This window comes from Falco rusticolus, chromosome 18, assembly GCF_015220075.1.
Source record: "Falco rusticolus isolate bFalRus1 chromosome 18, bFalRus1.pri, whole genome shotgun sequence".
NCBI classification, from domain to species: Eukaryota; Metazoa; Chordata; class Aves; order Falconiformes; family Falconidae; genus Falco; species Falco rusticolus.
Window position 1 is genome coordinate 6,574,229 of NC_051204.1, and position 12,926 is coordinate 6,587,154.

At 60.8% G+C, this 12,926-nt stretch overlaps 1 protein-coding gene across 2 annotated transcripts; it reads left to right on the forward strand.

Annotated features, from left to right (window-relative positions):
* The first annotated feature begins 554 nt into the window (after positions 1–554).
* LOC119158991 (E3 ubiquitin-protein ligase HUWE1-like) lies at positions 555–12,543 on the forward strand. 2 transcript variants are annotated; one of them, XM_037411496.1, is made up of 30 exons: positions 555–666; positions 2,041–2,110; positions 2,823–2,909; positions 3,023–3,121; positions 4,280–4,486; positions 4,606–4,758; positions 4,870–4,932; positions 5,669–5,746; positions 5,853–5,900; positions 6,054–6,122; positions 6,247–6,346; positions 6,484–6,584; positions 6,679–6,829; positions 6,921–7,048; positions 7,133–7,273; positions 7,349–7,460; positions 7,550–7,696; positions 7,770–7,871; positions 7,978–8,058; positions 8,216–8,322; positions 8,405–8,582; positions 8,865–8,956; positions 9,050–9,261; positions 9,351–9,408; positions 9,520–9,696; positions 10,532–10,777; positions 10,868–11,001; positions 11,371–11,471; positions 11,592–11,798; positions 12,323–12,543. In XM_037411496.1, the coding sequence occupies exons 3-30, from the start codon at positions 2,865–2,867 to the stop codon at positions 12,541–12,543; spliced, it is 3,558 nt and encodes a 1,185-aa protein (XP_037267393.1). In that variant the 5' UTR covers positions 555–666; positions 2,041–2,110; positions 2,823–2,864. The 2 variants fall into 2 exon arrangements, with proteins under 2 accessions (XP_037267393.1, XP_037267392.1); XM_037411495.1 differs by lacking the exon at positions 555–666 and adding an exon at positions 1,008–1,128.
* The last annotated feature ends 383 nt before the right edge of the window (positions 12,544–12,926 follow it).

Sequence of the window (12,926 nt, forward strand, 5' to 3'; positions counted from 1 at the left end):
GACTGGAGAAGGGGCGGAGCTTCCTCTGATTGGTTCCCATTGGTTTTTTTACCCTCCCCCACGTGTCTTCAGGTTGATTGACGGGAGCGGGGCCGCTTCCCATTGGCTGCCCCCGGTTTTGTAGGCTTGTCCGGAGGCCGCGGCCCCGCCCCCACTTTTGTATTTGTTAGAATAAAAGAAAAAAAGAGAAAAAAATTTACTAAATTAACGAACAATTAAACAAATAAAGGGGGTGGACCCAGCGGTACGGGCCGGTCACGTGGGGACTGCCCTCCCCTGCCCCTCGCGCGCGGCTCCGGGACGCTCCTGCCGAACTCTCGTGAGATCTCGCAGATGGGCGGGCGGGATCGCGCTGCTAAAGCGCTCTCGCGAGCCCGCTCCATCCCCTCCGCCGGAACTATCGCGAGAGCTGCGCTCTCGCGAGGTCCTCGTACGTCGCCGCCGTGTTACCGCCGCTCGGGGGGCGGCCACTCGCTGTGTCCCCCCGTCCCCCCCCCGCCCCCGTTCCACCCCCCCCACCTTCCCCCATTTCTCCTCCCCCGCCAATCTCCCTGTGGGGCGGGCTCGCTCCTGTCCCCGCCTCTCTCCGCTTGCCTCTCGCGAGGCTTCGGGGCGAGAACGCTGCCGCCTCCACCGCCTCGCGAGATCTCGCCCTTCAGCCCGCCGGTGAGTGCCGGTGCTTGAGGGGATGATGGCAGGGGGCGGTGTTGATACCGGCGGGGGGAGCATAGGGCCCGTCGGTGGCGGGGCGAGGCTCGCCCGTTCCCCCTTCCCCAGCCCCGGTATGAGGCGGCTCCCTGAGAGAGCCCCGCTCGCCTCCCCCATTCTCCTCACGAAATCTCGTGAGATCTCTCTCCCGCTCCGAGCTCTCTCGCGAGCCGGCGCCGTTCGCCGCCTGATTGGGCAGCGCCGGCAGCGCCCCGCCTCCCTCAGAGTCGCGTGGCACCGCCCCTGCCGGCGGTGTTCTCGCGGGACTCGCCGCTCTCGCGGGATCTCGGTGGGGCCGCGGCTCGGGGGCGCTGTGTAAGATGGCGGCGGCGGCGGCAGGAGGCGGCAGGGCCCGGTGCTGACCTCCCCCCCTCCCTTTCATCCTCCCGCTCCCCGTTCCTCCACCACCCCCCTTAGCAGGTACCGGCTGGGCCGCGCGGGAAGGGGGGGGGCTCGGCCCAGCCGCGGCTCCAGTGCCCTGAAAGAGGGGAGGGGGGGGAGGGCCGGCTCCGTCATGCGGGGCCCGCCCCTCCCCCTCCTGCCGTCGTCCCCCCCCGTCCGTCCCCCCCCAGCCCCGCCAGAAGCCTCCCGTGATTTAGGAGCCCTTTCTCCCCTCAGCTACCCCTTGATTAGGGCCCCCCCAATATTCTTACCCAGTCCCCCTCCGTGATTCAGCCCCCTCTCCGTGATTTAAGACCCCTTTCGGTGTTTTACACCCCCTAACCCCATGATTTAGGCCTTCTCGTGGTGTTTTAAGCCTCCTCCAGTGCTTTGGGGGCCCCCTTCCAAGCCTTCCCACCGCTTAGAGCCCACCCTCAGTGGTCTCCCAGCGTTTTGAAAACTGCCGTACCCATTCCATCTACTTAAGCCCTGCCGCCCGTGACTTCCCCTTATTTAGGGCCTCTTTCTGTGTAGGGGTCCCCTTTCTCCAGCTTCCCGGGATGTAGCCCCCCCCTTGTTCAGCTCCTTAGGATTTAAGGGTCCCTTCTGTGCCTTTCCAATATTCAGCCTGCCCCCCCCCCCCCCCCATTTACTTTTGCTTTCTGTATTCTGTGGTGATTTAGAGGTCCCCCTTCCATGGACCACCAGCATTTAGGCCTCCCCCTGTCTAATTTAAGCCCCATCGTGTGATTTGGGGGACCCTTTCTTAAGACTTGAGCCCCCCCCCCTTCAGCTCCCCTTAACTTAGGCACCCTCTGCCATTTAGGGGGTTTCCCCTCCATCACTTAGCCATCTCCTCAGCTCTCCCCATCATTTAACCCCACTCCAGGAGACCCCCAAACTCAAGACCTCACACCCCCCCCCCAAATTTTGCCCCCCCCCTCCCTGCAGAAGCACCCAGCTTCCCCCCCCCGCCTCACCCTGCGGCGAGAGACCAAGGATGGACTGGTTGTGATTCCTGGTAAGGCACCCCCTTTTTTTAGTTGTGGACCCCCTATTTTTGGGGGAGATCTCTAAAAATTGGGGGGGGGGGGGGTGTGAGCTTTGAAACCACCCCAGGGAGGGGGATGAGGGAATTGGATGCTGTGGTGGGGAGGAAACGCAGGTGCCTCGTGTCACCGTACTGCCACCGTTTAGGGGGTGCTTTTCTGGAGCTTTTTTCTGGGAGGGAGAACCCCAGAACAGCCCCCATCACAGGGGGAGGACCCCAAAACACCCCCCCAGAGAGGGGCAGCCCCGATGCCTCAGGGACAGCCGCCCTCCCCCTAATTTGATGCGTCACCATCACCAAACCGGCCCTGCCGGCACCACCGGGGGGGGGTGGGGGCACAACCGGAGGGGGGGCCGCTGGCGAACCCCGTCACGGCGTCCTTAATTAGGACGTTAATTAGCTTCTTCTCATTAGTCTGGCGGTGCTAATTACGAGCTGTTTTACTTGGGGGGGCGTACGGGACAGGGACGACGACACCCCCACGCTGCCGCGGGGTTTTGCACATTCATTGTTCAGCCAGCAGCTGCGACGTCATCGGCTGCCGCCGGCCCGCGGCGCTTGCCGGGACGCCGAGTCCTGCTGAAAGCACGAAGGGACCCGTTGCTGTCCCCTGTGGGGTGGGGGGGGGCAGATAGATGGTGGCAGCGTCACCCCCCCCATTCCTGTCTCACTCACCCTGCAGGCGGAACGTGAGGACGAGGCGCCCCCCCCCACCCCCCCAAAGATGAAAGTGGATCGGACGAAGCTGAAGAAAACCCCCACGGAGGCGGTGAGGGGGGGTCTGGGACGCTCAGGGACGGGGGGGCGGGCTCACAGGGGTGGGATGGGGACATGAAGTGACACGGGGTGTGTCTGTGTGTGTCCTCCTCCCCCCCAACCCAGCCCGCCGACTGCCGGGCCCTCATCGAGAAGCTGAAGGCATGTGGCGATGAGCAGCTGGTGGCTGAGCTGCAGCAGATCAAGACATGGAACATTGGGAAGGTGCGAGGGCTCCGTGAAATTTATTTCTGGGGGGACCACAACACCCCTAAAGCGAGGGGGGGTGGAAATTTGTGGGGAACCCCAAAATTTTAAAGGGGTTCCAAGGGATTGTCCCCAAACCGATGGGTGGTGCTGAGCTCATCCCTAAACAGCTTGTTCCTGTGGGGGTGATGTGGGTGAATGCCTCAGGAGCCCCCCCCCAAAATGGCGGGCAGCACCCCAGTTTCCCCACAGCACCCACAAAATGGGGGGGGGGGGGCACCCCGGTTTCCACAGAGACCTGCCAAACTTTAAGGAGAACTTGCTGTGCCTGGGTATGGTGCAGCTCTGAACCTCTCTTAAGACCCCTAAAATGGGGAGGGGGGGCAGCCCAATGTCCTGCAGCCCCTTGCAGGTGGGGGGGGGGGGGCAGAATGGCAGGGGGCGCCCCAGTTTCTTTTTTAGGCTTCCCCAGAATGGTAGAGGGACATGCCAGTTTCCCCAGGGTTCTCCTAAAAATGGCAGAGGCCCTCTAGTTTCCCCCCTAGCCCCCCTAAAGGAGCAGGGGGACACCCTACAGCACCCCAAAACACCAAGGGGGTACCCCAGTTTCTCTACAGGCCCCCCCCAAAAGTGGGCACCCCAGTTCCTTCGTATCCCCTTTACTGCTTCGGGGCTGGTGGAGCCCCAAAACGATGTGGGGGGCACCCCAATTTCTCCACAGCTCCCCTAAAACAGCGAGGGGACAGCCCACAGCCCTCTAAAACAGTTGAGGGGCACCCCAATTTCTCTCCATCCCCCCCTAAAGGGGCACCCCGATTTTCCCACTGCCCTGGGGCTGTTGTGGCTCTAAACTTCTATGCTGGCGGAGCCCCAAAATTCCAGGGGGACACCCCAGTTTCCCCCCAGCCCCTATAAAACAGCAAGGAGGCACCTCAGAGCTCCCCAAAACACCAAGGGGGGGTACCCCAATTCCCCCCCCCCAGCACCCCCAAAATACTGGGAAGGCTTTTTTTTTATCGATACGGAATAATAAGGAAATCTGCCCTGAACTGGGAATGGGGCCCAACCCCCCACCTGTAGGGGTTTCAAATGGTTTGGGGGCGCCTCCACTGTGGCCCCTGAGATATCCGGGGGGCCCCCGTTTGTCACCGACGGCCCCCCAATACCCACTCGCAGTGCGAGCTGTACCACTGGGTGGATCTCCTGGATCGTTTCGACGGGATCCTGGCAGAAGCAGGACGACCTGTGGAAAACATGTCCTGGATGTTGGCTTGCGACCGCCCGGAACGGGAGCAACTCAAAGCCCTTCTCCTGGCTCTCCTCAACTTCACCGCGCTCCTCATCGAGTACAGCTTCTCCCGCCACCTCTACAGCTCCATCGAGGTATAAGGGTACCCCAAAAATATTTTAGGGCGTTGTAGGAGGTGGAATTTGTCACCCAATAGGTTTTTTTGTTTGGGTTTGTTTTTTGGGTTTTTTTTTTTTTTTTTTATGTTGCGCAGCACCTGACAACGCTGTTGGCCTCCTCGGATATGCAAGTGGTGTTGGCGGTGCTCAACCTCCTCTACGTCTTCAGCAAACGCTCCAATTATATCACCCGCTTGGGGTCTGACAAGCGAAGCCCCCTCCTCTCCCGTCTTCAGCACCTGGCTGAGGTGGGGGAGGGACATCATTCATGCCTTTTTTGGGGGGGGGGGGAGGGGGGGTTATACCCAGTGTTCCTTCAATGTTTTGGTTGATTCTTTTCTTTGGTGACTTTTGCACAGAGTTGGGGTGGAAAAGAGAATGGATTCGGGTTGGCTGAGTGTTGCCGAGACCTCCATATGCTGGTGAGCTTCAATTCTGGGGTACTGTGCGGTCCCCAGCACCGTCACATGTCCCCCTGTCGTGTCTTGGGGTCCCCAGTGCTGTCCCGTTTCTGCCATCATGTTCCAGGGACCTCCACCACCATCCTCCTGCCCCTCAGGGTTCCCTGATGCTGTCCCATGTTCCCTCGAGTTGCCCTGGGGTCCCCCAACACTGTTTTCTCCCTTCCTGTCACATCCTGGGGTCCCCAACACCGTCCCCTGTCTCTTTGTCATGTCCTGGGTTCCCCTTGGTGTCCTGTGTCTCCTCATCATGTTCTGGGGTCCCCTGACACCATCCCATGTCCCCTCATTGTGTTTTGGGGTCCCCCGATGCTGTTCCGCGTCCCTTTGGGGTGCCCTGGGGTCCCTCGCCACTAGTGTGTCCCTTCTTGTCACATACTGGGGTCCCCAACTGTCCCCCCCCATCATGTCCAGTGCCCCCCAACAACATTTTGCCACCGTTACTGTGATCTGGGGTCCCCAGGGCCAATCCTGTCACTCCTCTTCATGTCCTGGTGTCCCTGAACCCAACCCTGTCACCCCTCTTTTGGCCCTGGGCCCAATCCTGTCACCCCTCTTGTGTTCCAGTATCCCCAAACCCCACACTGTCACCCCTCTTTTGTCCCACTCGTCCTCCAGCGCAGCCATCCAGGGGAGGGGACACTGCTGTCCCCTCCCCGCTCACCCCTGTGTCATCTGTGTCCCCCCACCACCACAGAAGTACCCCCCCAGTGCCACTACCCTCCACTTTGAGTTCTACGCTGAGCCGGGCGTCGAGGTGAAGGTGGACAAGCGGGTGAGTGACGGGGGACATTTGAGGACACAGGGGACACTTGGGGACATGGGGGGGGGTAGCTCAAAGTCCTGGGGCCACCCCTAATTCCCCCCCAAACCCCTCACAGGCCACCAGCACCACCCTACACTACATCCACATTGAGCAGCTGGACAAGGTGAGTGTTGCGGGGGCGGCGGCATCAATTTGTGGGGGCCCTGCTTCAGTCGGGGCTCCCCCCCCCCCCCCCAGCCTGTGTCTCTCCACTTTTCCCTCTGCATCCTCGTATTTTTTTTCTGCGCACCCCGATTTTCTCCGTCCCCCTTCTCAGATCTCGGAGAGCCCCTCGGAGATCATGGAGTCCCTCACCAAGATGTACAGCATCCCCAAAGACAAGCAGGTGACGGGGGTGGAAACTGGGGATTTTAGGGGGGCACACACAGATACGGGGGAGGGACCACAGGCCACGGTGACCCCCCCCAAATACTCCCTGACTCCCCCAAATCCTCCTGGCCCTGCCACAGATGCTCCTCTTCACCCACATCCGCCTGGCCCACGGCTTCTCCAACCACAAGAAGCGACTACAAGCGGTGCAAGCCCGGCTCCATGCTATCTCCATCCTGGGTAAGGGGTTTAATTAGTGTTAATTAAGGATATTTTTTATTTTTTTTTTAAATTTGACAGGGGTTGTTTTAATGGGGGGGGGATTGGTTGTCTGGGGGGCTTTTTTGGGTGACACCCCCCCCTCCTTCTTTTCGCAGTGTACTCCAACGCCTTGCAGGAGTCGGCCAACAGCATCCTCTACAACGGCCTCATTGAGGAGTTGGTGGATGTTCTCCAAATCACCGACAAGCAGCTAATGGTGAGGATCCCCCTCAAATTAACCCCCTTAGCCCCCCTCCCCGCCCCCCCCCAAATGCTCCCCACCTCACCTTGTGCCCTGCCCTCCCCCCCAGGATATCAAGGCAGCTTCTTTGCGGACACTCACCTCCATTGTCCACCTGGAGCGAACCCCAAAACTCAGCAGCATCATCGACTGCACCGGCACCGCTTCGTACCATGGTTTTCTTCCCGTTTTAGTTCGGAATTGTATCCAAGCCATGATTGGTGGGTTCATACAGATCCCAAGGGGGGGTCCCCTGAATTATTTTTGGGGGGGGGGGTTAACCCACTTCTAACACCCTCCTGCTGCCCCCAGACCCTTCCATGGAGCCCTATCCCCACCAGTTTGCCACCGCCCTCTTCTCCTTCCTCTACCACTTGGCCAGCTACGATGCCGGCGGCGAGGCCTTGGTCTCCTGCGGCATGATGGAAGCGCTGCTAAAGGTGAGCGCAAAACCATGGGCGGTGGCGACAAGTCCCTAAATGTTTTGGGGATGCCCTCACCCCCTTTTTGAACTCCTCCCAAAGGTGATCAAGTTCTTGGGGGACGAGCAGGATCAAATCACCTTCGTCACCCGAGCCGTGCGGGTGGTGGATCTCATCACCAACCTCGACATGGCTGCCTTCCAGTCACACAGCGGCCTCTCCATCTTCATCTACCGCCTCGAGGTAGCACCCCGACCCCAATTTTGGGGTCCCCCTGGGGTTTTTTTGGGGTGCTGAGCATCTGTATTCCTCCCCCAGCACGAGGTGGATCTGTGCCGCCGCGAGTGTCCCTTTGTCATCAAGCCCAAGGTGCAGCGTCCCCCCGCCGCCGCTCTCCCCGAGGGCGAGGAGATGGAGACGGACATGGAGGGTGAGAAAACAAACGGGCAGGGAAAGGGCACGTCATCCCCCACCCCGATGTCACTTGCCACCTCCCTGATGTCCCCGTCATCCTTGCAGTGACGGATGTGGCCATGGAGAGCAGCCCCGGTCCCTCAACCGAAGCCCGACAGGATCCGGTGCCACCAGTAAATGCCGCAGTCGTGCCCAGCACCAGCGCTGCAACCGCCACCACCACCTCCTCCTCCTCCTCCTCCCCGCGCGGTGGTAGGTGCCACCCTGACCTTTGGGACATTGGGGACGTGGTGGGGGGGGCTCAGACCTATCTCCACCCCCTCAGGAGTCCAGTGCATCCCACAGCGTGCCGCTTTGCTCAAATCCATGCTGAATTTCCTCAAAAAAGCCATCCAAGATCCCGCTTTCTCAGACGGCATCCGCCACGGTGAGTGTCTCCCAATGTCCCCAACCCCCAGGGGACACTGGGATGGTGGGGTGAGGGGGCATCATCTCCTCACCACCTTTTTTTGTGCGCCCCCCCCCCCCCAAAGTGATGGACGGCTCACTGCCCACCTCGCTGAAGCACATCATCAGCAACGCCGAATATTACGGCCCCTCGCTCTTCCTCCTGGGTGAGCTTCGCCCCTAAAACCCAACAGAGGTGGATGTCGGGGGGGTGGGAGAGGATTTTGGGGCATTTCTTGCCCCGCCCCCCCCCCCCCCCCCCCAAAAAAAATCCACCCGCCCCCCCCCTCCTCAGTGCCCCCCGTCTCTCTCCTCCCGCCGCAGCGACCGAGGTGGTGACGGTCTTCGTGTTCCAGGAGCCTTCGCTGCTCTCCTCCCTGCAGGACAACGGCCTGACCGATGTCATGCTCCACGCTCTCCTCATCAAAGACGTGAGTTTATGCCTGTGCCGTGGGGCTGCCCCCTGTCTCGTCCCGCCTTCTGTCTTATTTTATTTTTTTTTATTTTATTAAGGTACCAGCTACACGAGAGGTTTTAGGTTCTTTACCCAACGTTTTTAGTGCTCTTTGCCTCAACGCCCGGGGTTTGCAATCCTTTGTCCAGTGCCAACCCTTCGAGCGCCTCTTCAAGGTGCTGCTCTCCCCCGATTACCTCCCCGCCATGCGACGCCGGCGCAGCTCTGACCCCCTCGGTGAGCCTGGGGGGTGGGGGTGGGGGGGCTTTATTTATTTGGGGTTCATATTTACAGCAAGGGGGGCGGCAGCAGAGCGTCCTCACTGTTGTTTTAGGGACACGCAGCCGTGCCACCGTGGGTTTCATACCGTTTTTTTTTTATCGTTGCTGTTTTTTGGGTGCTGCTTTTTGTTTTTAGGGGCTACTTTTTTTCTTGGCGTGCTTCTCTTTTATTTTGGGGACACCCCCCCCGCCTATTTTTTTAGCAGGGGGGCCCCTCTTAATGTCTGTTCCCCCACAGGAGACACAGCCTCCAACCTGGGCAGCGCCGTGGACGAGCTGATGCGGCACCAACCCACCCTAAAGACCGATGCCACCACTGCCATCATCAAGGTGACGCCCAAGGGACGCCTTCGGGGTACTGCGCCCCCCCCCAAAGGGCTCCTCCTAAAATTTTAGGCCCCCCCCCCCCCCCCCCCTTTGTAGCTTTTAGAAGAGATTTGCAGCCTGGGCCGGGACCCCAAGTACATCTGCCAGAAGCCCTCGATGCAGAAAGCAGATGGGACAGCGGCAGCGCCCCCCCCTCGCTCCCCCCACGCTGCTGAGGAAGCCTCGAGTGAGGATGAGGAGGAGGAAGAAGTTCAGGCCATGCAGAGCTTCAGCGCTACCCAGCAAAGCGAGGCCGAACCCAGCCAGCAGTGAGCATTTTTGGGGGGCAATAAGAGATGTCTTGAGGGGGGCACGCCGCCGCCGCTGCCCTCAGCATCGCCGTCTCTTTGATTTTTAGGGTGGTGGGCACAGAGGAGCGCATCCCCATCCCCCTGATGGATTATATCCTCAATGTGGTGAGGAAAAAAAGGGGTTCACCCCCCCCCCTTGAAGAGGTTGTTGGGGTTTTGGGGATGCCCCTGTACCCCAAATTCTCCCCTGACGCCCCCATATTTCCACCCCCCAAGATGAAATTCGTGGAGTCAATCCTCAGCAACAACACGACGGACGATCACTGCCAGGAATTTGTGGCCCAACGGGGGTTGCGCCCCCTCGTCACCATTTTGGGGCTCCCCAATCTTCCTGTTGACTTCCCCACTTCTGCTGCGTGTCAGGCCGTGGCCGGAGTCTGCAAATCCATCCTGGTATGGGGGGGTGGGGTGGGGGGGCTGATACCACCGCGTGGTTGACACCAGGTGCCGTCCTGGTGACGCCAGGCACCATTTTCCCCCCCCTGTTTTTTAATTCCTCCCTCTCAAACTTTAATTTTACCTGAATTTTCATTCATTTTCTCGGTTTTAGTTGTTTTCTCTCTCAATTGTAATTTCTTTTTCCCAGTTTTGATTTTTTTTCCCTGCTGTTGTGATTCCTCCTCCTGCAAATTTTGACTCCTCTTCCTCTCAGTTTCCTGTTCTCCAATTTTATTTCTTCTCCTGATTTTATTTCCTCTCCCTTCAGTTTTCTTTTCTCCTGCTTCCGTTTTTATTTTTTCCTTCCAAACGTAATCCCTTTCGTTTTCAACTTTTACTTGTTTCTGTTAATTTTAATCTGTTTTCTCTTTATTTTTAATTATTTTCATTTTATTTTTGGTGTCTCTGGGTTTGAATTGTTTTCTGCTCTCAGCTCTTGTAGATTCTCAGCTCTTGTAGATTCTCAGCTCTTGTAGATTCTCAGCTCTTGTAGATTCTCAGCTCTTGTAGATTCTCAGCTCTTGTAGATTCTCAGCTCTTGTAGATTCTCAGCTCTTGTAGATTCTCAGCTCTTGTAGATTCTCAGCTCTTTATTTCCCTGTCTGAATTCTTGTTTCTTCTCCGTTCAATTTTTATTTCTCCCTCTCTTAATTCTTACTCCTCTCCCAATTTTAATTCCTCCCTTCCAAATGTAAATCCCCCGCCCCATTTTTTCGTCCCCCTCAAAACACCAGTCCCCCTCTACCCAGCCCTTCAATAACACCCGAATTTTGTCCTTCCGCCCGCTCAGACGCTGTCTCACGAGCCGAAGGTGCTGCAGGAGGGCTTGCTGCAGCTGGAGGCGGTGCTGTCAGCGCTGGAGCCCCTCCACCGTCCCATCGAGGCGCCGGGGGGGTCGGTGCTGCTGCGGGAGCTGGCGGGGGCTGGCAGTGTCCCCGATGCCACCCTCTCGGCGCAGGCCACCCCCCTGCTCCACGCCCTCACCGCTGCTCACGCGTACATCATGATGTTCGTCCACACGTGCCGCGTGGGGCAGGTAAAGAAAGGAGGACGGCGCTCGGCAGTGGCAGGGGGCACCCCCATTTAGGTTTTGGGGGGGGGTCATCAACTTTTTTGTCACCCCCAGAGTGAGATCCGGGCCATCTCGGTGAACCAGTGGGGGTCCCAGTTGGGATTGAGCGTCTTGGGGAAACTGAGTCAGCTCTACTGCTCTTTGGTGTGGGAGAGCACCGTGCTGCTGTCCCTCTGCACCCCTAATAGGTATGGGGGGGGTTCATGAGGATTTGGGGGGGGTTCACGAGGATTTTGAGGGTGTCCGGGAGGATTTTGGGGTGGTCAGGGAGGGCTTTGGGGGCCTGGAGAGTTCTTGGGGAGCACCATGGGAGTTTGGGGGCACACCCAGGGAGTTTTGGGGGACTGGGGAGACCCTGGGGGCTGCAGGGTAGGGGGGGGCACTCCATGGACGACAAGGTGCAGCCTCTGCATCCCCGAATAAACCACGAGGGGGGAACCCCCTCCCCTGTGGGATATTGGGGGGGCTCTTGGGGGGTGGAGGGATGCTGAGGAGCCCCCCTAAACCACAGGGCACCTCAGTGACCCCCTATATTTTTTTTTTATCCCCCGCCCCAGCCTCCCCCCAGGGTGTGAGTTCGGGCAGGCTGACATGCAGAAGCTGGTGCCCAAGGAGGAGAAGGCAGCGCCCAGCCCCCCCCAGGGTGGCAAGAGGGCAGGTAGGTTCCTGGCGGGGGTCCTTAGAGGAAGGAGGGGGGGGGCTTTTTAGAAGGCAGGGGGGCTCTTTGTGGGGTGTCAGCAGCACTTTGGGGGTGCTCACCTCCTCCTCGCCCCTGCAGAGGGGGAAGCTGAGACTCCAGGCCCTGGGGGGGCGGTGGGTAGCGACCCCCCCCCCGCCCAGGGGCTGCTGGAGGGGATGGGGCTGGAGAGCGAAGCCCTGGCCCCCATGGAGACGGACGAGCCCAGTGCCGCCGACCCCAAGGCCAAGGCCAAGATCACCCCTGCCATGGCTGCCCGCATCAAGCAGATCAAGCCCCTGCTTTCCGGTAAGGGGGGGGGGGGTCCCTCCGAATTGCTGGGGGCTGCCCCGTATCTTGGGCGGGAATGGGCTTTGGGGGTCCCCAGGGGCGGAGCGGTGGGTTTTGGGGCTCCCCAGGGGTTGGGTGCTGCATGGGGGGGGGCCCTGGGTAGTGGGTGTTGGATGTGGGGGGGATCTTGAGGGGTGGATATGGGGGGGACCCCCGGGTGTTGGTTGTTGGATATGGGGGGGGCCCTGGCTGGTGGATATGGGGGTCCCCAGGGCTTGGGTACTAGTCATGGGGGGGCCTGGGTGTTGGGTGCTGGATATGGAAGGGGGGGGTCCCTGGGTGCTGGACATCGGGGGGTTCCCTGGGCGTCGGGTGTCGGATATGGGGGGGGCGCCTTGGGTGTTGGGGACTAGATTCTGGGGGGCCCCGTGCACTGCATGTGGGGGGTCCCTAGGGGTTGGGTGCCGGACATTCCGGGGGTGCCCCCCCCCCATCCATCGCCGGGGGCTGCTAACGCTCGCGCCACATCGCTCCCCCCGCAGCCTCGTCGCGGCTGGGCCGGGCGCTGGCGGAGCTCTTTGGGCTGCTGGTGAAGCTGTGCGTGGGCTCGCCGGTTCGGCAGCGCCGGAGCCACCACGCCGCCGCCGCAGCCCCCGCACCCACACCCGCCGCCCGTGCCACCGCCTCGGCCCTCACCAAGCTGCTGACCAAGGGGCTGAGCTGGCAGCCCCCCCCCTACACCCCGACACCCCGCTTTCGGTGAGTGGGGCTGTGCCGGGGGAAAGGGGGTGCCAAGGGCAAGGGGGGGGTCTGGGGGCGAAGCCCGGGGCAAGGGGGGGGGTCTGGGGGCGGAGCCCGGGGGAAGGGGGGGAGGGTCTGGGGGCGGAGCGCGGGGGGACGGGGGGAGGGGTCTGGGGGCGGAGCGCGGGGGGACGGGGGGGGGGTTGGGAGGGGGGGGACGGGGGGGGGGTTGGGAGGGTCTGGGGGCGGAGCGCGGGGGGACGGGGGGGTTGGGAGGGGGGGACGGGGGGGTGGTGGGAGGGTCTGGGGGCGGAGCGCGGGGGGACGGGGGGGTTGGGGGGGGGGACGGGGGGGGGGGTGGGGGGGGGGCGGAGCGCGGGGGGACGGGGGGGTTGGGGGGGGGGG